The 23,747-nt window shown below is 39.4% G+C and overlaps 4 protein-coding genes across 9 annotated transcripts; all 4 read left to right on the top strand.

Moving 5' to 3' along the window:
* Nucleotides 1–77: 77 nt before the first annotated feature.
* btr02 (bloodthirsty-related gene family, member 2) lies at nt 78–7,575 on the top strand. Of its 4 annotated transcripts, XM_015031041.1 has the most exons (9): nt 557–611; nt 3,813–3,933; nt 4,284–4,369; nt 4,680–4,952; nt 6,033–6,110; nt 6,223–6,462; nt 6,555–6,681; nt 6,773–6,799; nt 6,914–7,575. In XM_015031041.1, exons 2-9 carry the CDS (start codon nt 3,828–3,830, stop codon nt 7,456–7,458), a joined length of 1,482 nt encoding a protein of 493 aa, XP_014886527.1. In that variant the 5' UTR covers nt 557–611; nt 3,813–3,827; the 3' UTR covers nt 7,459–7,575. The 4 variants fall into 4 exon arrangements, with proteins under 4 accessions (XP_014886526.1, XP_014886527.1, XP_014886529.1 ...); XM_015031040.1 differs by lacking the exon at nt 3,813–3,933 and having other exon boundaries at nt 78–611; XM_015031043.1 differs by lacking the exon at nt 3,813–3,933 and having other exon boundaries at nt 560–642.
* Nucleotides 650–3,584, top strand: LOC106946604 (GTPase IMAP family member 7). Its single transcript, XM_015031044.1, has 2 exons — nt 650–1,892; nt 2,082–3,584. Exons 1-2 carry the CDS (start codon nt 1,874–1,876, stop codon nt 3,104–3,106), a joined length of 1,044 nt encoding a protein of 347 aa, XP_014886530.1. The 5' UTR covers nt 650–1,873; the 3' UTR covers nt 3,107–3,584.
* A 226-nt stretch (nt 7,576–7,801) lies between the features above and the next one.
* On the top strand, nt 7,802–10,175 carry cldnk (claudin k). Its single transcript, XM_015031048.1, has 2 exons — nt 7,802–8,074; nt 9,085–10,175. Exon 2 carries the CDS (start codon nt 9,268–9,270, stop codon nt 9,913–9,915), a length of 648 nt encoding a protein of 215 aa, XP_014886534.1. The 5' UTR covers nt 7,802–8,074; nt 9,085–9,267; the 3' UTR covers nt 9,916–10,175.
* A 1,706-nt stretch (nt 10,176–11,881) lies between these two features.
* On the top strand, nt 11,882–23,388 carry hgs (hepatocyte growth factor-regulated tyrosine kinase substrate). 3 transcript variants are annotated; one of them, XM_015031038.1, is made up of 20 exons: nt 11,882–12,060; nt 14,747–14,831; nt 14,921–14,996; nt 15,431–15,523; nt 16,285–16,402; nt 16,526–16,578; nt 16,719–16,787; nt 16,925–17,049; nt 17,670–17,790; nt 19,042–19,140; nt 19,240–19,335; nt 19,444–19,482; nt 19,572–19,736; nt 19,841–20,054; nt 20,129–20,301; nt 20,387–20,527; nt 20,619–20,802; nt 21,547–21,677; nt 21,771–21,953; nt 23,166–23,388. In XM_015031038.1, the coding sequence occupies exons 1-20, from the start codon at nt 12,024–12,026 to the stop codon at nt 23,274–23,276; spliced, it is 2,313 nt and encodes a 770-aa protein (XP_014886524.1). In that variant the 5' UTR covers nt 11,882–12,023; the 3' UTR covers nt 23,277–23,388. The 3 variants fall into 3 exon arrangements, with proteins under 3 accessions (XP_014886524.1, XP_014886525.1, XP_014886523.1); XM_015031039.1 differs by having other exon boundaries at nt 16,279–16,402; nt 17,697–17,790; XM_015031037.1 differs by having other exon boundaries at nt 16,279–16,402.
* Nucleotides 23,389–23,747: the final 359 nt, after the last annotated feature.

Raw genomic sequence — 23,747 nt, 5'->3', positions numbered from 1 at the left:
GAGAAACAATTCAGGTGTGTGGCAGAAGGGAAATACCTAAAACATGCAGGACAGGGGGGCGGTGAGGACCAGGGTTGAGAAACACTGTTCTAACTGTAAGCTCTGGCCTTCTCTGTAGGAACTGAGTGGTCTGCTGTCTCTGTAATTCCAACCTTCAGCCATCTATGTTGTTCTCTCTGTTTCCTCAGTGTTCTATTGTTACGGTAAGTAACCCTCTCTGAAAATTGTCGTGTGAGTGAGACACAGAGGGGCAGACGAAATTCTCTCCGTTTTGAGTCAGTTAGAATTTGTTTTGATTTGAATTGGGCTCGTTTTTCGCCAGTTACGTCGCCATGGTTACTCGAAATGCAAACAAAAGTAACAGCACCCCTCACGTGAGGAGGCGCGCGGCGGACGAGCCGCATTGACGGTGAAAGGAAGCGGCAGTTATTTTGAGGTGGAGAATGTGCCTTCCATGCATTGCTATGGCAGGCCCCAATAACTAACTCGGCTAAAGGAAAAGATGTGGCTTACGTGCACATATAAGGACGCCTGTTCAGTGAGACGAGGGGAAGCTGGACTCTCAGGCACATGTTCGGTCACTTTCAGGTCAGAAAAGCAACGCAGCTCCGGTGAGAAGCCACGGCTGGCTTTACGGAACATGTATGTTATCATCCTGCTGACACATTTAGCTGTCTGATCACACTATCCAGTACAACACCGGTTGATATGACAACCAGGATACAAATAATCAACATAAACATGCCTTTCCGTCCATTGTTTTAGAGGGTGTGACGTCTGTCTAAACAGGAAATACGTCAAATAAATTCCTTTTGGTATGTCCTGCTATTTTACCACATGGAGGCGCTATTTTACCAGAACAAAACTTGTAATTTATGTATTCAAATAACCATCCTTTAATGTAGGAGGGGCGATTTATCGAACCGTATTCATGCTTTCTCCTGCTGTGCCTCATGTTTTATCCTGACTGTTTGATTATGTAACTCTATTCATTTCTTTAGTTAAAAAATACTAGTTTTAGTATTAAATCCAATTATTTGATCTTAGATGAAAGCTACCATTACAATTTAAACTGCATATTTTATATATATATATATATATATTTGTAATTTAAGGTTGGATTTTCCAACATCATGTATTAAGGTAATCCTTATGCCTTCAAATAAGAAGGTACTTGTTCACCAAGTACTCAAACATGACAGATATAGATGCCACAAAAATGTTCTATGTTCATTAGATGTTAACTATTTTATTTTAGATTTAAGAAATTTATTTTAACTCAGTACAAATTTTGGCTGCATTTTCAAATAACTAACCAAATGATACAAACTGAAATATGTACTGTTGCATTGATGACCAATTTATTTCTGCTAAATAATTTTTGTTTTATTTATATAAAAATATCGCAACATTTACTAAGTTGTTGAGTTCCCTTTATTGGGACTTTCAAGCATCAGCTGGTTCCAGGTTAAAATCAAACCATTTATATCATTACAGAAAAAGGCTAATAATTAAACAGAAAATAAGCTTTTTTTAAAAAATAAATAAATAAAATAAAACAAACTTCATCACCAACAATGGGAATATTCATAAACTCTTTGCCATGCCATATGATTTCCACCACATGATACAAAACAGGGAAATGTATTAGATAATTAAACAAAGATTTTTATTTCATACGTCAATAAATGTGGATGAGCTCACTGTTGGTTTCTGACCCTGCGGATATTTTCCAGCCAATATCAAATCTGATACCCAACAGAGGCAGACCAAAACAGACAAGAGCAAAGGACCCAGATACATTTTCACTGCGCACAAGATACATAGTGATCATGTTCATTTAAACCACCTTAAGAGAGTGAATCAGAGTCAAATGGATAAAAGAAAGAAAGGTAAGACTTTACATTCAAAACTGTAAACATGCAGTTGAAACTAGATGTTTAGTTTTAGTACTAGGAAAGAGATTAAACTAAACAACATGTTTCTGTTTATTCCTTTTGAATTGATTACATTTACAGCTAAAACTTAAATTCAGAGCATTATTTTAAGCTAAATGAAATCTCAGACTCCTGTCTTGACAGGATCTCCAAAGGAACTGAGGCTTATGGTGGTCGGTAGCAGCGGACCCTCTCAGTTCCAACTGACCAATGCTATACTTGGAAAGGAGGTCTTTTCAAACGATGTTATCAGTATTTCTGCAAGTGTGAAGAACAAGGGAGAGCTGTCTGGTCGACCAGTGGCAGTGGTCAATGGACCAAACATGTATGACAAGGATATAACTCATGCAAAAAGGAAGATGGAGCTCAGGAGGTCTAAGTGTTTAGTTATACCTGGTCCCCATGCCTTTCTTGTTGCCTTTGACATTGAGAAAATCTCCCCAAATGACATGAAAACTCCTTGGTTGCTAAAAAGACGCTTTGGAGCAAACTGCCTGAAACACTGCATGGTTCTCTTTGCCTATGAAGGAAATTTGGATGGAGCGTCTCTGGAAAACAGGGTGAAGAAGACTGAATGGTATCTGAGAGAACTGATTGAGAAGTATGGCGGGCGCTTTCATGTTTTCAAGAAGAATTGGAGAGATCGAAGCCAGGACAAGGAGTTTCTGCGAAAAATTGAGTTGATGGTGGCTTCGTTGGGAGGGGGACACTTCTCCAGCAGAACTTTCCAAACGGCAGAGGACAGCGTGAGGAAGGAGGAGAAAAGGCTCAGGAAACAGAAGGCAGAGGAGATAGAACAGACATGGAATGAGATGGAGCAGCAGTACACGTCAGAGGAGCTGTGTTTTCAGAAGGATGCCTACATCGCCAATGTACGTGCAGAGATTCAGGCTAAGGCAGAGCTTGATAACGGTTGGCTCAGAACATCCCTGGCCAGAGGGCTGGGCACTGGCTTAGTTGTGGGGGCCGTGATTGGTGCACTTTTTGGATCTATTGAAGGGGTGGGAGGAATGGCTCTTTATGGTGTTATAGGTGGGGCGGTTGGTGCATCTGCAGGCGGAACTGCTCATGTGGCAATCAAGCATATGGAGAACAGAGTTGCCCCACCGGCTAGACTCAATTTTAATTCTATCTTCATTAACCGTTTCTTCACAGTTCCTCGTACATGACAGGATGATGACTTCATTTTTCTGTGTAGAAATAAATGTTTGTCTTTTGCTTATTTGTGCCAAACTTGAAACACATTGATTCATTTCTCATTCATCATGTTTTGTTCTGATTGAGATTTGTTTTCGATGCCTCAGTGTGTTTAAGCGTTAATTTTTTTGTACCTGTTTTGAAAGTCTTTGAAAGGTATTTCTTAGAATATTGATTGCTTTTCACTTAGTTTTCACAGGTTTGACAGGTAATTATGGGGCCATATAACATCCCACTTCATGCCCACCATGGAGGATATGTGATGCTTTGGGCTTGTTTGTCTTCCAAAATTAACTCTTCAAAATACATTTTATTTCATTGTGTCCTCCAGCATCAATTAAACCAAACCATAATGATCCAAACATAGAGATATGTCTGTAATAAGAACAAAAACATGTATTCAAATAAAGTGTGGAATTTTCCCATTTTTTTTCAAATTAAGTTTATCTGATTGCAATGAATGTTATATTTGTTTTAAGGCTTTTCATGCAAAAAGATTTAGTTTTTTTATTTTATTTAGATACTTCAAGGATAGGTTGGTGGTATCTAAATTTAAAATATTGTGGTGAATAAAAATTATTCATTCAACTCTGATAGAACAGTATATTGTTTGCTGCTGATTTGTGAATACTCAGTATGTTGTACCACCTTCACTCTCTTGTTGTGCAATGAGTTAAGGAACGGCTCAGTACCATGAAGGGCGGAGTTAAAGCTTGCTCATGTTTGCCATTCCCTACAAAGACCTGCCCATTCTCCTTAGTAAAACTCATAGCTGAGCACACCTGTTCAGAACAAACAGGTGCATTCTTCTTCTGTTCTTACCTGAATTTAACAAAGTTTCTCTGTGGAAAAGTTTGCTTTGTGGAAAAGACAGAGTGCGGAAGGTAAGACTGCATTTATGTCATGCATTTTTAAGATTGTTTTCTTTTATCTAAAAAATGGACTTTGTGATCCTTTATGTAAGTTCTTTGAGCTTTTTACGGGCATCTTACATAACGAGGGATTACTTTGTTATCACAGCGTAATAAAACAGGGAGAGAGCACGCAATGAAAATTAAAACAGAATCCTAAAGGTTTCAGTGTTACAGTGAGACGAATATCTTTGGTAGTTACCTGTTTGACAACATACTTTTCTGCTTCCGTTCTCAGTTAATCTATCTGAACCAAGATCACAGAAAACGCGAATACCATTGGGAGTGACAATGAGCACCAAGGAAGAGAACACAGTCAAAGGGGTATGTTTCAGTTCGACAAGTAAAACCTAAAATTATATTCTTCATTTATGCTCTCAATGCCTCTAAGCTTAGAAACGGGATAGCTTGCTTACTCATCTTGAAACACTGCAAAGCATGCTCCCATTTCTGACTAATTACTTCTGATTTAGCATTGTACCAAAAGAAAAAAAAATACTTTAGGATAATTGAATACCTTGAAAAACAAGAACTATGGGTTCATAGTGTAACCAATTTACAGTTGTGAAAATATATCATGTTTGTTAACATGTTGTACCTTATTTCTTGTCAAACATTTAATCATTCTTTACAGATGACGGATTCTTCCATCTGCCTCCTCCCCGAGAAGCACTTTTTGTGCCTTCTCTGCAGAGACATCTTCACCAACCCAGCAACCATCCCATGTGGACACAGCTTCTGCTTGTCTTGTCTGAGCCAGTTCTGGACTCATCGCCAATCCAAATACTGTCCTGACTGTAGAAGATTGTTTGCCAAAACGCCTGACCTCAGTGTCAACCATATTTTGGCAGATATTTCCGAAAATTATAGAACAGCACGACCTCAGAAACCACCGGAAGAAGAGAAGGTACTTTTTTCTTTGCTTATATTACACATTGATTAGTCCAAAACGTCAAGTGTACAGACATGTGAGAAAGTATTTGCCTCATCACAAGTCTCTTGTGTTTCTGCTTCGTTTGTGAAACTTAAATATTTTCTGATAACTTTATTCATCACAGAAAAAAGCTATACCAACACATACTTTGGTATATGTTAAAAAAGTAATTACTCCTTAAATTTAATATTTGGTTCTTCCACTCTAGACTCATCTATTTCAATAAGCATATTCAATAAGCAGCAGTCAGTGTTTTACATTGAAGTGGATGAATTTTGGCCAAGCTTCTTTGCCGAATTTCTTTAATTTAGCCACATTGCAGGGTTGACCTGTTGATGTTGTAAGGACAATTGTCCTCCTGAACAACCAAGTTTGCTGAAGCTTACGACTATGAATTGATGGGTAGACCTTTTCTCTTAGGATTATAAAGAGCTCCGGAATGTTTTTTCCATGTATGAACATCCATCAGCTGAGGCAGGTGAGGGTTGCAGTATTTTAGACCATCTAAAATAGTGGAAAATTATTTTATCTTCTGTCTTTGGACCTCTTGGATGAGTATTTGATGAGATATTGGAGTAATTTTGGCTCCCACTTATGGACTCAGGAGTTGAAAAGCTTTGTAAACAACTCTTAACACTTTCCAGACTTGTAAATATCACAGACTTTGTTTTTCATGTTCTTGATTTTTTGTTGTTGTTGTTGTTCTTGTTCTTGTTTACGGTATCAGAGTGTTTTTAGATGATTTAGCCTAATTTATGCTGTCAGATGGGTTCCATTTCTGTAATTCTTTGATTTTACGGGTCTGGTAGTGTAACCAGACCAGTAAAAGTTGGAACTTGTGGAAAATTTGGTTAATCATAGTTAATTCATGATTTTACAAAGTGGGCAATTATTTGTTTTTACATAGAACCAGGTTGGTTTGAATGACCCTTAATAAATACAACCATGATTTGAAAACTAAATTTTATATTTTCTCAGGTTAACTTTGTTTGATAATAAGAAGGATTTAAAAAAATACACTGTATTGCTGAGGTTACTGTTCTATGTCCACAGGTAATAGACGTCAAACAAATGATCAAGGACAGGCTGCAGAAGATAGAGAGGCTAAAATATTCTCTGGATGTCCAAAAGGTAAGTTAAAACTTTAGCATAAAAAACACTAATTCAATACTTCAATAGTTTAATAATTTAATGACTCCTCCATGTTTTTTTTTGTTTTTTTTTTTTTTTTTTTTCCAATCAGAGTTCTTACCTGCGTGAGGTGCGCGAGAGTCAAAAGGTCTTCTCAGCCCTGGTGCGTGCTATGGAGGAGACTCATAAAGCTGTTGTCTCTGCAATTGAAGACAAACAAAAGGAACAAGAGCAAAGAGTGCAAGCACTGATAAAAGACATCAAGGAAGAGATTGAGCAGCTGAGGAACCACATGAATCAACCTGATCCTCAGGCTTTTGACCAAAATGACGACATGAAGCAGGTTGTCTTAGTAAGTACTACCATGTGAAACAGAAAATATAATGATGTCGAGGTGCTATTGTCATCCCCTGCTGAGCATTGTTCTTTTTTTTTTCTTTGTAGCCCACTGACATGAAGGACTGGTCCAAGGTCAGCATTGAAACAGATCCTTGTGTTGGAGTCACGAGAAGAGCAATGTCAGACATCTTGGAAAAAATTAAATTAGAAGTCAACAGACTTTCCAAAGCTGGTGAGTAATTTTGACTGTGGATTTGTATATTATGTTACTGCTGTGCAGTAAATTAGGTGGCAATAACATTTCTTTTTTTTTCTGTCTTCAGAACTAAGAAGACTTGAGAAGTACACAGGTAAGGCCTTGTTGATGATGTAACACAGGTGGAAAGTATTTTTTCTTTGTATCTCAGATGAGCTGGCCATGGCATTTCAATTATTCTTTGCGTTTCTGCTGTCTTCCTTTTCAGTGGAGGTGACCCTAAGCGGAAAGACGGCCCACCCTTTCCTTTCCGTCTCAGATGACCGGAAACGAGTGAGGCACACCGACAAGCTTCAGGAGGTCCCAGATCATCCCACACGCTTTGACCGCGTGGCCAACGTACTGGGCAAGGATGGCTTCAGCAGTGGGAGGTGCTACTGGGAGGTGGAGGTTGGCGACAAGATTGAGTGGAACCTGGGCGTTGCCAGGCAGTCCATAAACAGGAAAGGCAAGTTCACTGTTTGCCCGGCCAATGGTTTCTGGACTTTGAGCCTGAAGAGTGGAGGCCAGTATGTTGCCAACACCTCACCGGTCACCTTTGTGGCTCTGGAGCAGCGGCCTAGAACTGTGGCAGTGTTTCTGGATTACTCCGAAGGCCGTGTGTCCTTCTACTGCGCCGAATCAGGAGTGCACATTTACACCTTCGTGGATAGGTTTAAAGACCGGCTTCACCCAATTTTCAGTCCTGGACGTCTGCATGGCGGCAAGAACGCAGCCCCACTGATCATCACTTCAAGCTTCTGCAGCATTTGAGCATCTGTGTTTGACGTTCCCTCTTAGTATTTATCTGATTCTGTCTAATTTATTAAATGAGATGTATATTGTGTACAATCTTCAATAAACCACATATTATTCTACGCAAATAACTGATTCATTACACTTGAGGACTACAGTGAATCCCATGGAACGAATAACAAAGAAAGGTAAAATGTTAAAGTAAAGAGGAGGCCCTCGAATAAGAGGAGATAAAGGGGTGGATGTGTAGGGCTGCAGAGTCGGGACAGAGGGGGCACAGCCAAACAGCAGGGCATTGTGTTCATACACCAGGCACTGGGAGATACACAATGACACATTCGTGCACACACACACAAGCTCGTGTTTCTGCCCACCGCCACACAGACTCAAGCTGGCAAATCTCAAGGGCAGCCCCATCTCCAGCCCAGTCCGGTCCCGTCCAGGGTGTTGGGAGCTGATCGTACCTCTCTGCTGCAGTTCACCCAACCTCTGAAAGAGAGCCTCACAGCCCTGATGCCTTTCTGCTGACTACGCTGAACTCTCAGGGCAACTCCAGGCATTGTCTGCTGGAAGGAGCAATAAACAAACGCACCTGTGGATCATCTCGAGGAGGAGAAGCGAGGAACCACTGGAGGTAAAAACCTTGACTTACGTCCAGCAAATAAAAGCATTCATAAAGGCAGTGTGTTTTATCTAACAGTTATGATAAAAAAGGAACAGATAACAGATCAGGATAACCCACCTTGAAAACTTTTATAACTTTAAAGGCTAAAAGGCCCGTTTTATGTAACTCACTGATATCATCAGTGAACCTCATAGTTTCACAAAGGTAAAAAAAATAGAAGAAAAAAAAGAAATCTGGGCCTTCCAGGAAGTCTTAAGCCTTCCAAGGAACTTATGTTCTAAAATTATAGGCAATGGTTTGTCATGCAATGTTTTGCAATAGTAAGCAGTTACTACATTCAGCTGTCTAGTTTTTTTTAAGTAAAATCTTCTTTGTACAAAATCCACTAGCATTCTCATAAAATCATGTTTTCTTTCCAGATACATGTCTTCATTTCTTTATTTTTTTGTAAAGAAAAAATAAAGAAATGCTCTGTTCTGAGCATGAACAGATAAAAAAAAAATCTCTTCATGCTCAGAGATTTTTTAAGACAGTTTAGGAAAATCTAATATGCTTATTTATTTTTTTTAAGAAAATGTGTAAAAAACTTTTTAAAAAAAATAAGTGCCTGCAGTAAGTCCCTTTGATATTTGCTTTTATTCTATGATGGTGTCAAATGGGAGACCGGTAATAAACAGATGAAACCGGTTCTGTTAGCCCACTCCACGAGTGTCTCATGAAAGCTGCTTGTGTTCACTCGAGTCCCTTCATGTTTTTCTGAGATTATCCACTCACCCGGCCAGGCGTAGCTTAACACCCACATCCGTGTGTCAAAGAGGGCTATTCTTTGCAGCGCTCCCTGGAATCCACTCAACATGGGCCTCTGTGTCCAAATATTTATGATAAATAAATTCACTAAACTTCCAAAACATAATTACCCTGTAATGTTGTAAAAATGTCATTTGAATTGTAATAATATCCCTCTGTATGATTCATCTCTAAAGCCTCTACTGGTTTAACTTTTGTTTCCTGAATTTCAGGATACATGCTCTTGTGGAATCTGAGTTGATCTCATCAACATCGACACAGACGAAGGAACAAGACTCCAATATTTCACAGCAACGCAAACTGTTTTCTTTCTTGTGGGACACTGATTTGACTCTGGACCCCAGGCTTACATAAAACCAAGACAAATCCATTTGATTCAAGCAGCACCTTCCATCATGGCAACCACGGGCATGCAGCTGATGGGCCTGATCTTGTCCATTGTAGGCTGGGTTGGTGGTGCAGTGGTCTGTGCCATCCCCCTGTGGAGGGTCACTGCTTTCATAGGCAACAACATAGTGACGGCTCAAATCATCTGGGAAGGCCTGTGGATGAATTGCATAGTGCAGAGCACAGGTCAGATCCAGTGCAAGGTGTATGATAGCTTACTGGCTCTGCCCAGCGACATGCAGGCCGCCCGCGGCCTCACTGTGTTCTCCATCCTGCTCTGTGGCGTCGCTCTGGCTCTGGGGGTCCTCGGAGTCAAGTGCACCAAATGCATAGGCGTCAACAGCCTCAAAGCCCGCATTGCTCGCATTTCTGGTGCCATGTTTGCCATCGCAGGGTTCCTTTACCTCGTTCCTGTCTCCTGGACGGCCCATTCCATCATCAGGGATTTCTACGACCCACACGTGGCGGCTCCACACAAGCGAGAGCTCGGCCCTGCCCTCTACATCGGCTGGGTGGCGTCAGCTTTGCTCCTGATTGGTGGTTCTCTGCTCTATGGGGGGTCCAGTCCCCCTGGGATCCCGGGTTCTCCCACCTTCAGCAGCGGAGAAAGCAGTCCCCGTAGAGCTCCCGCAACACAGGTCAAAGGTTACGTCTGAAACACCTCGAGATCTTCAAATGCACCCCAAGTGATGACATTATGACTCATTTTTGCTCCTCTTGAGTTCGCTCTTTTTCATAATTATACATATAATGTTTCTCCGGTTTACTTTTTTCTTTAAAAAAGCTACATGAATCTTTTTAGAGAAAATGTAATGTTTTTTTTTTTTTTTATGATTTCATACCCAATTTTTTTGAATAACATTTTTTTTTTCTGTCTGTCCAATACAATAAAAGTTGTATCCTCTAATGAGGAAAATTGTGTGTGCACATTTTTACAGATATAAAATCTCTTTTGAAAACCTTTGAACTGTATGTGTTTACCAAAGATGCATTACATCAGAACTACATTAACTGCAGTATTTTGTAAAGGGACACCATGTTTGACTGGAATACATAAACATCACTTCTGCTGAATGAAGAAGAAACAATAGAACAATAGGGGCTGTTGTACATTTACTTGAGAAGCCATATTGTTGAGAAGAGTGTGTGTGTGTTCGTGTGTTGTCCTATCTACCATCTCCTCTTTCCTGTCCCAGCTACACTGTGCCAGGAACATAAAGACATAATTTACATGATTTACAGTGCAAACCCCCACTGTCCTCCCTCCCCCCCAAAAAACAACATCAACAGATTACTGTGAGGGATCACATTTCAATCAAACTCTGCTAATGCGTTTTAATATAACAGTTTAAATAAAGTAGCCCTATTTAAAATATAATAGACATTTCCACTAATTTATTAATCAATGATAAATATCATTGAGCTACATTGAGAATTATTTAGTTAAGTCGGTGTACTTATTTTTCTGTAATATGTGATGAAATAAGTACCAGAGGACTTTTCTTTGTTCTGGATCTTTCTTCCGAGTCATCACATGCAACGCATACGAAGCAAATAAATATCTTTTTTTTTTTTTTTTTTTTCAGGATTTCTGAAACTTTTTATTTTTATCTTCTGTTGTGATGTAATCACCCCCATCAGATTGTCTCCTTTCGCTTTGTAACCGCAGAGGAGCGAGCAACACAATGCCACATTATAGAACCATTATTCCAACAACGTAACAACAGCGGCCAGTGTTCTGAGTGCCAGGTGGTGACTCATACATGACCTAAGTACGCCTGTACCAGTGATTGTGGAGTAAGGCTTTAAATACTGTAAGTCTGCGTTAATTTAAAATCCAACTGTAAAGCGGCAGAGTGGAACAAGTGCATAATTTATATTTTGAACACTTGGTCCAGTTTTAAAGTCACTTTAAGGTTTGATGACAATTTACAATGAGAGGATATCAGCTATATTACAGCAATCACATCTAAAAGTTGCAAGACACCTGACCTGGAAACCTGGATTTGAAGACTCCTCTTTTAGATATTTGAGGTCTGCTATTAGCGATCCTGAGGTCCAAATTAAAGCACAGAGTAGTAAGGGCCTTTGCTCCTAAATTGTGGAACAGACTGTATCTTCACCTCAATTCCTCCCCAGTATTAGACGATTTCGAAAACCATTTGAAAACTCAGTTTTATTCCTTAGCTTTTAATCATATTGAGATGTGTTCATTCTAATTGTGTAATTGTTCTTACTAAAGTTTCTCATTTTATCCATATTAAAGCTGTTGCTTTAAATCTACTGTATAAGTAAAAGTCCAAGAAGTATGAATATTTTAGCCAGAAACTGTAGTACTCTGTGCAGTACACAAAAATCTGGTCTGCACAAATTGAGGAAACATTAAAAAAAAAGAAACCAGTTAAAACAGTTAAAGCAAAATGTGAAACAGTCTTAATTAATAATTTAAGCTGCTGACAAAACAGCAATTTTTCTTTTACTGGGGAACTATCGCTGCTGAATAACAGTTTTGTATTTTGTTGTAAAATGTTGATCATCCATTCCTTTACAAAGGTACTGGTCTTGTGATTTCATCGTTTCGTCGCTAGGGGGAGACGCCCAATGGCTGTCGCCGTGAGAAGCAGGAAGAGTTGTGACTAAAACACAGCTGTACTCCGTGGCTAGCAGATAAGCTAACAGGCTAACCGCAGTGGTAGGTGAAAATATCAGGATCCGCTGGTCAAACGAAGCACCTCGTCGGACACTTTCAGAAACTGAATTGACAATGGGTAAAGGTGGAGGCACTTTTGAGAGGCTTCTAGGTGAGTTCACACCATATTCCTTTAATAGTTATCAGCTTTTATTCAACCGTGAGTCTGAAAGTGCGATGTTTTACAGCATATTGTTTTGACAGGGCTGTGGCTCTAAGGCCAGCTAGCTTCTTTTAGCTTGCTATTGTTCGGAGGCCCTGACAGACTCGCTTAATTTATTAAAACAACTGGATAAGTTTGGAGATACAGTTTATGCTGTCTATTCAAACGCGATGTTCTAGAGTCGCGGAAACTGCGGTTAAGGTAAACCCGACTGTCGGTTGTCTTCAGATGTGTTTATGTCTCCTTAACGAAAGTATATACGCTAACAGTTAAATCATTGCTGACACCTACTATGTAGTTCTTTACATGTCAAAATAGAAGGGAAAAAAATGAAATTGTGCGGTTGTCATGTATGTAACTGGTTAAAGTGTATTATTTTTGGATATTACAACAGGTCCAGTAAGTAGCTGCTGGCGTCATATAATTAGAAACGAATATAAACAGTATTTATAGACTCTCCTCTCAATGTAGTAGGTTAGTGACATGGTAAGAGTAATTTTACATCCATTCATTTGAAATGATCAAAAAGTCATAACTTAAAAATTATTTTGTTGGATTAAATCAGTTGGAGAAATTGAAATGATACGGTACAAATTCATATTTTCTAGTAACGAGAAAACTCCAAGTTCCTTTTTACCAGGCTCTTTGAGGTGAAATACCCATCACCCCAAAGGAAATAAACAAATTCTATTTTCTCATCACCATGTTATTGCTGGTTTATCGACTTCGACCTGCTGCTTTTGTTTTGCCATACCTATCCCCAAATTCAAAACACAGCAAGGAAGAAACCTTGCTAGTCGAATGTGGGGGCTGGGAACACTGCAAAACCTAAAAGGATAATGGTAAAAGGTATTAAAGATGGTATTTTTTAATAGCAGTATACCAAAATGAGGACAGCAGAATACACTGGAAATATATCATCATTACAATATCAGTCAGAGCAACATTAATATCACAAATAACTTAAATAATATATTTGTTGGCGTTTATATTCTAATTGTCAGGTATTTGCAATCTGCATTTCAGTCACCTATTTAGCTATTAAGGTGGAGCCTTAAGCCTACAGAGAGTTGGAAGCATAATATTGATGAGTGAGAAACAGAAGAGTGTTTAAAATATGTATTTACCATTGAAATCGCCATCAAAATATATAATAATATATCAGTCTTGAGATTTTTCTTATATCGTGTTGCCCTACTAGTTGAAGATATTCAGAAAGATCGTGTAAAATTTAATGCGTAACAATATTGGTGTGAAAACCACAGAATTCAACTCGGAGCCAATCAAGACGACACAAACCTACAGTTTCATTCTACAAGGCCTCATTTCTTTTAAACCATATGAAAATGGGGATTATTTGGAATGCCACAGGGATTCGGTCTGTTTGGAACTACTGGGAAATTGTCACTGATTAGTTAATTTTGTAACTTTTTAAGTTATCTCTATTACTGCAGACATCCTGAGCAACATGGTGATTAGTAACTGTAATTTTGAAGACCAACTGATGAAAATCTCGTCTTAATAAAATGTTTTGAGTCTACTGCTGGGGGCGGGGGGTAAAAACATTTATTTTTTTTAAGAAATAATTTATCTGTCAGTTTAATTATTTTTGCTGTTTTAGTATTTCAGTGAATTCTGTGGATAAATAATCACAATTTAATTCAGTTATACATTATTTTCTGCATAATCCTCACTATTTTCATTAATTATGGCTTAGATTCTCATTTAGTTTCTTGATAAGTATGAAATATTATGATCCGTGGTCAAAAATGACTGTGTAACCTGCTGCAGGTAGATGATATTTAAAGTCACATAACCACATTTCCTGTTGACAGAGTATAGATCATAAGTGGTTATGAAATATGGTCCCTGAAAAAAGGTCCTGTTGTGAACAGCTTTTTTTTTTTTTTTGTCCACCAAATAAACTGAGTCATGCATAAAAGCATCTCTAAAATGGTGAAGAATATTTAACTAAAATGTTTACAAATTAAATAAATTCCAAGGTTATGTTCACCTTTCTTCAACCATTCTGGTTGAACAAAGTGTGTCGCCTGAAGCACAAAGTCCGTAGTTGTCAGCGCGATTATAAAGATACCCAGGCTAACTTCTACTGTACTAGAGGCCTCTCACACTTACAAATGAAATTTCAAAAGTCTTGCAATGAAGAAAGTCTCGAATTAATCTGGGAGCCAAAAGCAAAGGCGTTGAAGTTTGGATTCTACAGGAAAGTTAGAGGACATCTGTCATTTTGCATATTTTAAATAATGTGTGTCAAAAAGCAACAATAAGGAAGCAACAATTGTAATTATGTACAGGAAGGTGATCTGAAACCAATCCAGTTGTGGGTCAGTGTTAAAAAAAAAAAAAGCTGTCCATTTGAGGAAAGAAAACAACTTTCTGTTTGCCACAGAAACAAGCTAAAATTTCCTCCAGACTAATCTGGCCACCAGTTATTTTTTTTAAATCTCACCAATCGGGATCACACAGGGTTTTAAAATGCAAAGGTTTCTTAGGGACATATGGATAAAAGTTGATATTATCTGAACGGTAAATGGTGTATGCTGTTGTATTTGTTAAACTGTGGTTTCCAAATCTTTTAGCTCATTAAATGGTGAGTAATTGTTGCTGCTTGCAGATAAAGCAACCAGTCAGCTGCTTCTGGAGACTGACTGGGAGTCTATTCTTCAGATCTGTGACCTCATTCGGCAAGGAGACACACAGTGAGTGTTTTAGTCTGATATCCTTAACTATCATATCTTTAGCATATTTGACTTTTAAAAGTAACGGTGAACGTTTTGTCTCCCTGAAGAGCTAAATATGCTATTGCTGCCATTAAGAAGAAACTGAATGACAAAAATCCCCATGTGGCGCTCTATGCACTTGAGGTAAGATGCTATAAGGGGAAAATTAGAACTTTGAACATGAGGGGAACTTTTATAAAGTTTTTAAAATCCCCATTTCATTTATTTTAATCGGCCGTAAAAAGCGCACTTCATGTTTTACTTTTTTTGTTGTTGTTTTACTAGAGGTTTGAATATGGATTTGTAAAGATGGCATTTCTACTAAAATTGTGTACTTTTTAATTTGTTTGCAGTTTTTGCAACTATTTTAAACATAGTGACAGAAAGCCTTCAGGAGTTTGTCAACTGCTATACTCCAAAGCTATGAAAAACAAAACAGAATAGAAAATGTTGGGGAATTTAAGTAATAAACATGAGAATGAGAGGCTATGCGGTATATACCATTACGTTGCTTTGATCGCATTGTGGGGTTAACAGTGTGAAGGATTACATTTAGGAAAATGGCCGTCTCTCTTCAGGTTCTGGAGTCTGTGGTGAAGAACTGCGGACAGACGATCCACGATGAGGTCGCGAGTAAACAAACCATGGAAGAACTGAAGGATCTATTTAAGGTGGTGTTCTTCTGAATTTTAAAACTGTTTAAATCTCTTCTGTGCTGTTTCAATTGTCTTTAAGTTTTCACTCAACTGTAACCTCTTTTTTTTTTATTTAACCTAATCATATACAGTTTGACATATATTTGTTCCTTTATGACAGTATTCTATTTTGATAAAGAGGAGAGTTTATTGCTTTTATCATAGACATTTTCCTGGAGTCAAGCTGGGCGTCACTATGTGATTCTGATACCATTAGTAGCTGGAAGCAATACATATTTGACCTTATGACTAAAAATATTTCTGTGCAACTTTCCATTAGGTCTCCACTCTCCATGTTTAAATAACAATTAAAACATTTTTGGTAAATTGGGAAAGAGCAGTTTTGGTTTCTCATGGGTGTTTTGTCCCTTTCCCAGCCCTTTATCTGACTCAATCAGTGCTCATTGCTCTCCTGCTGCTGCATGTGTTGCAGCATGAGCCAGAAATATCTGATTGGTTCACACTGCATCATGTGACTCTAGTTTTTTAAGCGCATTCTTCTTACTACTTCCTGCTGAGGTAATTGTCTTGTGACATGAGTGTTTTCACATCAGAAAAACAGCAGGGGGAATTTCTCCCTTACTTCTTATGGTCTCACTAAATACTGTTGAATTCGTTTGGCTTGTTATGACAACAAAAATTGTTTTTATTTAAAAAAAAAAAAAGACAAAAGGTTCACTTCAAATGTGTTGAGGCTCCTTGTTGACTGTGATTTGTTTTATTGCCATCAGAAACAGACAGAACCAAATGTCAGAAATAAGATTCTTTACCTGATCCAAGCCTGGGCTCACGCTTTCCGAAACGAACCCAAATACAAGGTGGTTCAAGACACCTATCAGATCTTAAAAGTGGAAGGTAAGTGTTCAGAAGCTGTATTTATAACTCTGTAAATACTTGTATGACTTATCTTCACCTGAAATGAAACTCTTCTTGAATTGCATACATTTTGCACTCTAAACTGCTTTTTCTTGTATATAGGTCATGTATTTCCTGAGTTTAAGGAGAGTGATGCCATGTTTGCAGCTGAGAGAGTGAGACTTTTATCCTGCTTTAATGACTAATTTAGTGCTTTCTTTTTTAAAATGATAAAAACAGACTCTTACTGATAGATTGAGATAAAGATATACATTTGCTTCACCTTATCTAAATGCCTCATATTCACCTTCTGCAGGCCCCTGACTGGGTTGACGCTGAGGAGTGTCACAGGTGCAGAGTTCAGTTTGGAGTAATGACCAGAAAGGTGGGCTGGGCTTCCTTCTAACTGGGCCACATGAAGATTTTATGGTTTTTCTTCCTTGCATCAAAGCGCTTTGTCTAGTTGACTGCTTAACGCTGCAGCTAAGGATTCACCTGGATTTCTGCTCCTTGCTTTTCCAGCATCATTGTCGAGCCTGTGGGCAAATTTTCTGTGGGAAGTGCTCGTCTAAGTACTCCACCATTCCAAAGTTTGGCATCGAGAAGGAAGTGCGCGTGTGTGAGCCCTGCTTTGAGCAGCTAAACAAGTGAGTTTCCCTGACCAAAGTGCAGGAGTGTCTTTGAATATGAAACTAAAGTGTGTGTCGTCTGGCAGAGATGTTACGAACATGTAGGAAACGTTTTTTTTTTTTTTTTCTCCCCCACATACAAAAAACTCATTAATCTCTAAAATAAGATATGAAAATGTAGGCAAATATTACTTGCAGCTTCAGAGTATGATGACAGCAGTGTTTCCATGTAAACAGTAAACAACCAGCCTTGTTTCTGAGCTTCTGATGAAGCTCAGAAAGCTGTGTGAATGTCACTGACATTTTTTTAACCTTGTTTTATGAAATGAAAAAAAAAATCTATTACACTTTTTTATTAATTTTGGGGCTTTTCCTCAGATTTTTGTGTCAGTAACACCACGTGTAAATGTTGACAATGCACTGTTTCTGAATTCAGTAATACACAGATAATCATGTTTTGAAGTGAACTGTAATCTGTAGATGTCTTTTAACTAATAACTTAATAATTATGTAAATATGTCCTGTTGGTGCTAATTGTTGCTTGTTTTGTGTCTGGAGAGTCATAGGTGTTTGCATCAGCATGCTCTTCCCTGATTCACAAGATTGTTTGTCCTCCCTGAACCCCCTTTCCTTACCAGCCACCCCTCCCTCTCTCCTCCACTTAGGAAAGCCGAAGGTAAAGCCCCCTCCTCGTCCTCCTCCAGCTCGACTGACCTGCCCCCCGAGTATCTGACCAGCCCACTGTCCCAACAGTCTCAGGTATTTACTTTCTTTTGTCTGTGAAATATGTACAAGAGCTTCAAAGTAAATAGATAATTTGTTCTAGTAGCATAATCTTAAACTGATGAGTTCAGAAAAATCCAACCTCTAATTTGAGTAGATTTGTTCAGTGGAGAAAGAAACGCATCTTAAATATTTATTAACGTAATTACTGGTGGTACAATTATTGCTTCTAGTTTATTTCATCTAAAATAAACTGGATAATTTTAAGTGGCCCTGTTTGAGTTGCGTGTGATTATTTAGGTTTTAAGTTGATTCTTAAATTTAGTAAAGAAACGTACAGAGAAGGATCGTTGGCCCAAAGTTTTCCTTGGGATAAATTTGTTCATTTTTTTTTTCAAATGTATATTATACAATTGCATCTACTTCTAACAATGTAGCTATTTATTATAAGTATTAGTCATTAATCACTGATGTGTCATACTTGGTATTTTTGGGGGGTTCTGTGAACTCTTTTTTAATCCATTTTTATTCTGTCTTTATATTTTGAAGTTGATCAACGATTTCAAGAATTTGTAATTAATAATCCTGGCATTTGCCTTTCCCTTGTTTATAAGTACGACACAACACAAAGGCCCACTGCTTTTAGCCATGCGCCCAGGCCGAGATGCAAATTCATCTTGCTGCTAAACACAATGATTAGAATGGCGAAGGAGGTGATAACAGTCTTCAAAATTTACATTACAGTTTTCTCCATAGCGACCAGACACGTCCTCAGGTTGTTTTTTTCAGGCCATACCAGCCACTAGCAACAAGGGGTTAGTGCACAACTGACCAGAAGAAAAATCTTTTTTCTGACCTGCCATTAAAAAAAATAAATGTGTGGGAACTACACATCTCAGTGAGAAGACTTGGCTTTTGGCCACCTAAACTCAGGGCACCTGATGCTCAATGTTAGAAAACTGAATAAAGTCAAAACAAGTTGGCGAAAATGTTTTTCTTTTCTTTTTTTTTTTTTACAAACCAGTAGTACCAATAATTGTGCCACCAGTAAATAAATATTTAGACTCCCTCCCGCCCCCCCAAATTCATGGACTTGATTTCAAGGTTGTATTTTTCTAAATTGTTTGTGAGGTTATGATGCTACAGCAAAAGATAAATTTGTTTCAAGTCTTTTTACATATCTTTACTTGCCATGTAGATAGATTGTGTGACTATATCTTTTCCTTCATCCTTGGATTGTCGAGTTTCTTATCTTTGGGTGTTTTTCTTGCTTCTGTTTCTGACCAGATGCCTCCGAAGAGGGATGAAACAGCTCTGCAGGAGGAGGAGGAGCTGCAGCTGGCCATTGCTCTTTCCCAAAGCGAGGCAGAAGAGAAGGAGAGGATGGTGGGTTAGAGTTACATGCTGAATGAATAGATGATTTAATGCCAGTTTGTCAGATGGAGGAAAAAGAAAAAAAAAACGAACTCATGTGGTCACTTGCAGAGACACAAGAACTCGTACTCGATGTATCCCAAAGCTGATCCTACCCCAGTGACCTCCTCAGCACCTCCAGTCAGCACCCTTTACACTTCTCCGGTGGTAATAACAAACATTAGTGTCATATTCATAAAAAAAAAATGACTGCACGTCACGTACTTTATAAATATGATTCCTTGTGGATCACCTTTAAACATTTGTGTGTTGCAGAACTCCTCTGCTCCATCTGCCGAAGAAGTAGACCCTGAGGTACGTTCACCTTGAATATGAATTAGTTTATTCATATCATCACTGAAGTAGTTGCCACTTTTAAATTTTTAATTGTCTTTTAATTGCAGTTGGCGCGCTACCTGAATAGAACGTACTGGGAAAAGAAGCAGGAAGACGCTCGGAAGAGTCCCACCCCCTCAGCTCCTGCTCCCGTGTCGCTGGCTGAGCCCCTTCCACCAATCAGCCAGCCTGTCGAAAGTCACGTCCCCGTCCAGCCCGTCAGCATAGTCGAGGTACGTCCAGATTTTACACAGACGTCCAGACACGCGTTAAACTGACCTGGGTCTGTTGAAGCATCAGCTCCCCGCTCATGTCTTCTCTGTCGCCGCTTCCTCAGCAACCATACCAGAACGGCGAGTCCGAGGAAAACCACGAGCAGTTTCTCAAGGCTCTGCAGAACGCCGTCACTACGTTCCTCAACCGCATGAAGAGCAACCACATGCGTGGCCGCAGCATTACCAACGACAGCGCCGTGCTGTCCCTCTTCCAGTCCATCAACAACATGCATCCTCAGCTGCTGGACATCCTGAACCAGCTGGACGAAAAGCGATGTGAGTTTCTGCTTTGCGAATGCCTTTCCGTCTTATGTCCAGTCCCTGAACTGTGATGTCCTGGATGTTGTCAGTGTACTACGAGGGGCTGCAGGACAAGTTGGCGCAAGTGCGCGACGCCCGCGCTGCCCTCAACGCGCTCCGTGACGAACACAGGGAGAAGCTCCGCAGAGCTGCAGAGGAGGCAGAGAGGCAAAGGCAGATCCAGCTGGCACAGAAGTTGGAGATCATGAGGCAGAAAAAGCAGGTAATGTTGTTTTTTTCTTTCCACTAATAACAGTTGTGTTGTTGTAATATTCATTACCATTCTAACATGTTTACTTGACCTTCAGGAGTACCTGGAGATGCAGAGGCAGCTGGCCATTCAGCGCCTCCAGGAGCAGGAGAAGGAGAGGCAGATGCGCTTGGAGCAGCAGAAACACACGATCCAGATGAGAGCCCAGATGCCTGCTTTCTCTCTGCCCTACGCCCAGGTACTCATTGCTTCAGTCCAATAAAAGAACACTTCTCCTGACAAACAAATCCACCCTGTTTTTATAAATATTTTTTTATTCTGTTATGCAGATGCAGTCTTTGCCTCCTAATGTCGTTGGAGGGGTGGTATACCAGCCTGGTGGTCCACCCAGCTACCCTGGCACCTTCAGCCCCGCTGGTTCTGTGGAGGGCTCGCCTATGCACAACATGTACATGAATCAGCCAGGGCAGGCTGCACCGGGACAGTACCAGGCCATGCCCCCTGCTCCCACAGGTCTCTAGTTCCACCAGAAAATCTGCTATGTTTACCGTTTGTTACCAGTTAATTCATAAAGACGTGATTCTTTGAAATTATAACACAGTAAATTGTCCGCTGACACCAGCTGCACAGAACATCTCGACCTCTGAACCCAGCAGTGTGATAAATATGTCAACATTGCTTTTATTTTGCTCGTCCACAAGCAGTAGCTGAAACACAGAGTTCCAGCCTCTACCATGGTTATTAAAATGTCTTTAAATGTGCTGTGATAAAGATCTACTTCATATTCCATATGGAAAGGAGTCCTGTCTACACTGAGATCAATTTGTTTCAACTTTAGATGTTTTTTAAACTCGTCATCTAATAATCCAAGAGGAATGTGGAGCATGGCTTTATAAGTAAACTTTATTCTGAAAGGCCATCTTAATCACTTTTTCATTACTGATTTATTTACATTCCTGTTGTGGAGATTATTTTGAAAATATTATAACCCATGACATTCTGAAATGGTTGTTTATGTTTTGGTTATCACCATGTTATAATGACTGCATATTTACATATTGTTGGGAAACTTGCTTTTTTTTTTTTTTTTTTCTAATAATTGTTGAGCTTGACAATCTTCCCTCGTCATGAACCATAAGTGATTTTATGCATATATTTCTTGATGAAAATGACAGTGTGTTAAGGTCAATAATCATACCCACAAAAGTTGTAATATTTTAATGTGTGTAATTATTTTTTTTTCTTTTTTTTTGCCAGATCCCAACATGGTAAATGCATACATGTACCAGCCTGCAGGCACCAACGGACAGCCTCCTCCAGGCCAGGCCCCGCCCACAACCAGCCCACCCTATTCCAACTATCAGCCCACGCCCACACAGGCCTACCAGGTGCGAATGCCTCCATCCGAATGTTTGATCATTTAAAACTAAAACCGGTCCATTTAAAGCGACGACGCCTTACTGTTCTATGTTTGTGTGCAGAATGTGGCCTCCCAAGCCCAAAGCATCCCCCCCATGTCGCAGGCGGCTCCCACCAACGGGATGGCCTACATGAGTTACCAACCGTACAACATGCAGAACATGATCTCAGCGTTGCCAGGGCAGGATCCCAACATGGCCCCACAGCAGCCCTACATGCCGGGACAGCAGCCCATGTACCAGCAGGTCGGTTAAATATTGGTGGATTCTTTACTAAATGCTCATTAACTACAGTTCACTTTTAAATATACTATTTTTCTCCTTTTTTTTTTAATTTTTATTACGTAGCCAACACATACAGTCCTAGTTCTGCTAAAGTGCTTTAAGTGGTCAGTATTGCTGAGACGGTGCTTTTATACTAATGGAGTTCATCATGATGGTGTTAATGTTGTGGATAAAGGATTCAGCGTTGGAGAGCCACAGTTTAGAGTGAGAGCTGAGACAATACCCAAGCTGTTGAACGGTTAAACCAGGAAGTTCCTTCTTCGTGACAAATGGTGGGTTAGTCCCAGTGGTTGGGATGGCCACTTCCCTGTGTGAGAGAATTACATTAAACATGGAGAACAGAAAGAGCAGCCTACCGAGACGCCATCTGTTGGTAGAGAGGGGTCAGAGCAGTGCCAAGAGTTATACAGTGCTTTGCAAAAGTATTCATTTTTTTGTCTTGTTAACACTATAGTTTTTTGGGGGGTGGAGGTGCATTTTATTTGCCTTATAGAGAAATGAAAAGAAAATGGTACGTTATATAAGTAAAACTCTGAAGTGAGTTTGTTTAAACTGTGTCACTGATTTGTAAAAACGCCTTTTGTTGAAATTTTGGCAGCATCTGTTTAGTCTTCTATCTTTGCTCATTTAGAAATATGTTTTTTTTTTATAGCCATTCTTCTTTTCATAGTAGAAAGTGTCTGAATTTTATTTTATTTTGTCTGTTATTTTCATTAATTTGATTCCACTGGATTTTATTTGAGGTCATCAGAGCAAAGAGCTTTCGATGCAGTTGCTAATCACTCTCAGATTTTTACCAATAAATAATGTTAAAGACCTCGTATGCTATTATTAATTCACTTCACACTTATGAACAATTTTATGAAAGGTACTGGATTTATGATGAGATGCTTGTAGCTAATCCAAAACTGGTTTGTCAAAGCGTTTTGTGAAGGCTGCATTTATTGCTGCTGGATGTTAGCCCTTCGGGTCACTTATGCACTTTTTAGGCAGAGTAATTCCTCTGTAGGACTCTAAGGACATTTTAAGGTTAACTATGTGGTTCCTGCAGACCGGTATAATAACAAAGCTCACTCCTGCGACTTCTATTCAGAAACTCCAGGTTATTTTAAGATCTCTTTTCACTAATCATTCTTTTTTTTTTTTTTTACCTTTGTGTTTACGTCTTGATAGGTTGCTCCCCCTGGTGGCCCGCCGCAGCAGCAACAGCAGCCCCAGGCACAACAGCAGGTGCCTCAAGCGGTTCCCGGCAGTGCAGAGGCACAGCTCATCTCCTTCGACTGAAAGCTCCCACACTGCAGAGTTTCACACACTACACCTTCTCTCTTCCTTTAACACCCCTTTCCTGGACTCAGAGGTTTCCCTTTGGAAATATAAACTAAATTCCCACCTTCCACCTTGCTGTGATGTTGTGGCAAAGTGAAATGTTGTGATGATGTTGCAGAACTGTTGCTCTCCTTGCCTCTTCCCCCCCATAAAGTGAGGGAATATGGGGGTAAAGCTGCTACGGAGAGCCCCAAAACCCACGACCCCCATCTTCTGTCATCTTTCGGCTGATGTGTATGTAGTATTTCTTTATTAAACGAATAACTAAAGCGCAAAAATAATAATCAGTGGTGTTCAAGATAACATGAGTAAGAAAATATATTATTTAGAAGACAAAAATAAGACCCGCCTCTTTTGTTTCGTATTTTTCTAAAATAAATCATTAGCACGTTTAATTATTTTCTGCAATGGCAGTGGAATATTACAACC

The sequence above is a fragment of the Poecilia latipinna genome, unplaced genomic scaffold, assembly GCF_001443285.1.
Source record: "Poecilia latipinna isolate Pla-1442-1.1 unplaced genomic scaffold, P_latipinna-1.0 Scaffold198, whole genome shotgun sequence".
NCBI lineage: Eukaryota > Metazoa > Chordata > Actinopteri > Cyprinodontiformes > Poeciliidae > Poecilia > Poecilia latipinna.
The sequence above is the reverse complement of the archived record's forward strand: the minus strand, read 5'-3'. Positions and strand labels throughout refer to the sequence as shown.

Bases quoted from the DNA above. Each gene is read 5' to 3' on its own strand.
- cldnk (XM_015031048.1), top strand. From the start codon at position 9,268: ATGGCAACCACGGGCATGCAGCTGATGGGCCTGATCTTGTCCATTGTA.
- btr02 (XM_015031040.1), top strand. From the start codon at position 503: ATGTGGCTTACGTGCACATATAAGGACGCCTGTTCAGTGAGACGAGGG. The intron at 4,953-6,032 runs GTACTTTTTTCT...CTATGTCCACAG, and splicing joins AACCACCGGAAGAAGAGAAG to GTAATAGACGTCAAACAAAT. The intron at 6,682-6,772 runs GTGAGTAATTTT...TTCTGTCTTCAG, and splicing joins CAACAGACTTTCCAAAGCTG to AACTAAGAAGACTTGAGAAG.
- hgs (XM_015031037.1), top strand. From the start codon at position 12,024: ATGGGTAAAGGTGGAGGCACTTTTGAGAGGCTTCTAG. The intron at 17,050-17,669 runs GTGAGTTTCCCT...TTTCCTTACCAG, and splicing joins TGCTTTGAGCAGCTAAACAA to CCACCCCTCCCTCTCTCCTC. The intron at 19,737-19,840 runs GTACGTCCAGAT...CCGCTTCCTCAG, and splicing joins AGCCCGTCAGCATAGTCGAG to CAACCATACCAGAACGGCGA.